The sequence below is a fragment of the Mycena indigotica genome, assembly GCF_014461135.1.
Source record: "Mycena indigotica strain 171206Taipei chromosome Unknown Mind.scaff0010, whole genome shotgun sequence".
NCBI classification, from domain to species: Eukaryota; Fungi; Basidiomycota; class Agaricomycetes; order Agaricales; family Mycenaceae; genus Mycena; species Mycena indigotica.
Window position 1 is genome coordinate 216,790 of NW_023503009.1, and position 3,355 is coordinate 220,144.

Sequence of the window (3,355 nt, forward strand, 5' to 3'; positions counted from 1 at the left end):
TTAAGGGGCCGAAAGAAGCAGGTCGCTATAGGAGGGGCGGGGACAAGGGAGATATGGTCGATATAGCGCTAGGTCGCGCGCGTGCGCCGCAATACTTCGACGTCTTCGGAGGGGAGGTCACTCATGTGACCTCCCTTTTGGGGCGGGGCCGTTGGGTGAATGTGGACGTGGTAGTGGAGGTGAGAGAATTCGTGCGCGGTGGCTTGCTATCGTTTTCGGATGCTCAAAGGTTTGTTTAAACTTGAAGGAGAATAAGCTGCCGGATGGATGTTTGGTGGTTGGGGAAGAACGCGACACCGGCCGTGCTGCCTGTGGGAAGCGGTAGATAGGCGACTTCATCGGTAGCAGTGGGTATCAACCGCCCACAGCACAGGCCCTTTCTTCAAGCCAGTCGTGCTCAGGTTTCAAGTTTACTAGCGGCAAAGACATTTTTGTTGCTAGACACAGTAAACTGGAGAAGGGCGGGCAGGGAAGAGCAGATTAAGCATTATTCCGTGGCAAAAAGGTCAGAGGACGCACTACATCCACCGAAAGCCCGCGTTCTCCCCGAGGTCATCCTGTTTGTCGTCCCTCCCTTCCCCTGCGCCTTGCAAAAGGTCTTCCCGAGGAGGAGGCGCAGCGGTAAATATATATATAGCTTCGCTTTCCGCTCCCTCTGTGAAGCAAACTTCAGCGCGTGGTTGCGCGGATGATAGCTGTTAACTTACAAATACGAAGTCCAGCGTCCCTCAGGCTGATGGGCATTTGCCAGGTAGGTTGACTGCTAGCCCATAGACAATCTTGCTGTCTTCCGCTCACCTCGCGCTTAAGGCTCGATGTCGGCGTTACTCCAGAGTCGGGACGCCGCCGGCCTCGTGTCGTCACTGTCGTGCTCGCATCCAAGTCTGAAAATAGCAGGGTCAGCGGCAGATTATCATAGCAAGTCAGAGCGAGCCCTCGCCGCCGCGTGATAGATTAAAGCGATACCGAACGCAAGCCTACGAGAATCTGGAATCTGAATGTTATTTCTCATCAGTAGTTACTACTTAGGGCCGAGCAGCTCACTATCAGTTCCTACTACGACACAACGAGCCCCCCGCAGAGCGCTGACTACACCACGCGCAGAGTCAAGCGAGTACAGTTTGCCGGCGAGATGTGCAAAGCCAGTCAATCGTGGTCCAGGAAGAGGCAAATAGTGCTGACTCATCGGTGTGACCATTTCTCTTTTGCTTCTTGTCGACCACGACGAGCTGGAGGATGGAACGCACACAGCAACCGGACAGCCTATGGAGGCGCTCCAAGACCTCGTACGCCCCGCGATATCCTGTTTTCCAAGGCTTTCTCACCCACTTATAGCTAGAACGGACACTTTTCGGCGCGACGAGCAGCGAACAGCAACGACCAGTGCGGCGACTCCGGCACTCCAGCCAGCGATGCAATGAGCACTCAGCACATGAGTAGCGACTAGTCTGGGAGTGGCTTCACCCGGGGCTGAAGTCTTGGGCAAGAAACGGTTCGCTCAAGGTGCGTGTTTGCGCTACTTGCTTCTGCGCGCTTTGTGGAGCTGAAACACTTCTTTCGGCAGCCTCCCTGCGCTCTTTATTTGCCCTGCCGAAGGCTACACCGCCTCTGTAGTCGCCACCGTCCCTATTTATCACCTCCTCATTCCCACTCTTCGCCACGTAGGCAGCAAGTCCGCTTTGCTCTACATGCGCATATGCAAGATGGTGGAAGCTCGAATCTCATCCAACGACCGCGGGCTGGCCGGAGGGAAGAAGGGAGGGGAAGACTTGCAAGTGGGTCGTGCTACCGGTGTATGTGCGTATTTGGCTCCTCTAAATTGCCTCTCCATATGCTTATCGATCTCAAAGACGAGTTCCTCCCCGTCTTTATCGACTTAGTCCTACTTGGAACGAGGCCTTCACCGACCATGACAATGCCCCCTCAAACTGTTTTCCGCTTCCTTCGACAACAACTCTCTTAATCCTAGCTGTCGTCCCAGTTCTATCGACTCATTTCCGACCACCGTATGGCCTTCTTGGTCTTATTGCCTGTGAAACATCAGCGCGAAGACCATATCTCCGTCCCACAAACTTCCCCTTTCGTCACCATCTTCATTCTCCAGTCGAAGCATGCTTTGCTGTTTGCCACTCGCGACTGGTTTCACGATTCAGTGCATTCGAGACATTTCACCCCATGATATCGTTGGACGGGGCGAATGGGGTGGGAAAATGGAGGGAAGTACTGTCCCTGGGGACGGCTGTCTCCACGGGTTCGCTCCCGCCACTGGCTACATTTGCGCTCGCCGAAAGATAGCCACTCCGACTGTTACTTGGGTTTCGCGACTTGCCGAATCAGGAAGGTGCAGGTTAGTTAACAACATTTATCTCTTTTTCTTGTAAACTTACCTGTCCTCGTCTAGTTTCACTTGAAGATTCCAGCCATACACGTCCTCCATCGTTCCAACAATAATACCTACTTGGAATACCCACATACTTCCAACGCAGCGTCTCGCTGCCCGTTCTACGTTTCCCTTATAACCATCCATCTGTTCTGCTGCTTCCGACCCGTTCGATGGCAGGTTGCCCATTTTCATGCCTTGCCATCGACGTGGGACCAGCTCTGTGGCCTGTACTGATGCTCGCGGGCTCCATTCTTCCTCCATCGCTTTCCAACACTTGTTGATTTGGCGATTTTGTCCATTGCACATATTTTTCGCAAAAACTTTGACTTCTACCTACTTCTACTCGGTACCTCATTCTCTTACTCCGCTCGTATACCACCACTCATACTTCAGATACATTCCCAATTTACTTTGTATCGTCTTCTCTTTACTCTACCCGTCGTTACCCTTGGAGTATGCCGTTTATGACTGACTGTGCGAAGAAGCAGATATCTTCTCTTCTCCTGCTAGCTTGCCCGTCTTTGTGAGTATATACGAGAGTAATGGGACTGGGACTGGTACAATGGGACTCGAGTCCCACTTTTCCTGGTCCCAGTCCCATTTCCGAGGTCCCGGAGTGGGACTCGGTTACGACACATCACCCGAGTTGATGGATCGACGCATGTCGCATCAACTGGGTTGCGGCGCCGGCCGCGACGGCCGGGGTTTTCCACCCCGGACCCCGACCAGGGCTTTGCCCTGGACCCACCCTGCCGGGGGCTTCTGCTCGCCGCGGGGCCCGCTGCGCGGAGCGTGGGATCTCCTTCCGGCTGTCTTTTCCTCTGTTTTAACTGTGTAATCATCATATTCAACGGGGTGGCGGCGCCGGCCGCGACGGCCGGGGTTTTCCACCCCGGACCCCGACCAAGGCTTTGCCCCGGACCCCACGCTGCCGCGGGCTGCCGCTCGCCGCGTAGGCCCGCTGCGCGGTGC

At 54.7% G+C, this 3,355-nt stretch overlaps 1 protein-coding gene across 1 annotated transcript; it reads left to right on the forward strand.

Moving 5' to 3' along the window:
• The first annotated feature begins 1,214 nt into the window (after positions 1-1,214).
• Positions 1,215-2,295, forward strand: MIND_01114300 (uncharacterized protein). The gene is made up of 2 exons (XM_037367706.1): positions 1,215-1,797; positions 1,851-2,295. Exons 1-2 carry the CDS (start codon positions 1,689-1,691, stop codon positions 1,961-1,963), a joined length of 222 nt encoding a protein of 73 aa, XP_037215538.1. The 5' UTR covers positions 1,215-1,688; the 3' UTR covers positions 1,964-2,295.
• The last annotated feature ends 1,060 nt before the right edge of the window (positions 2,296-3,355 follow it).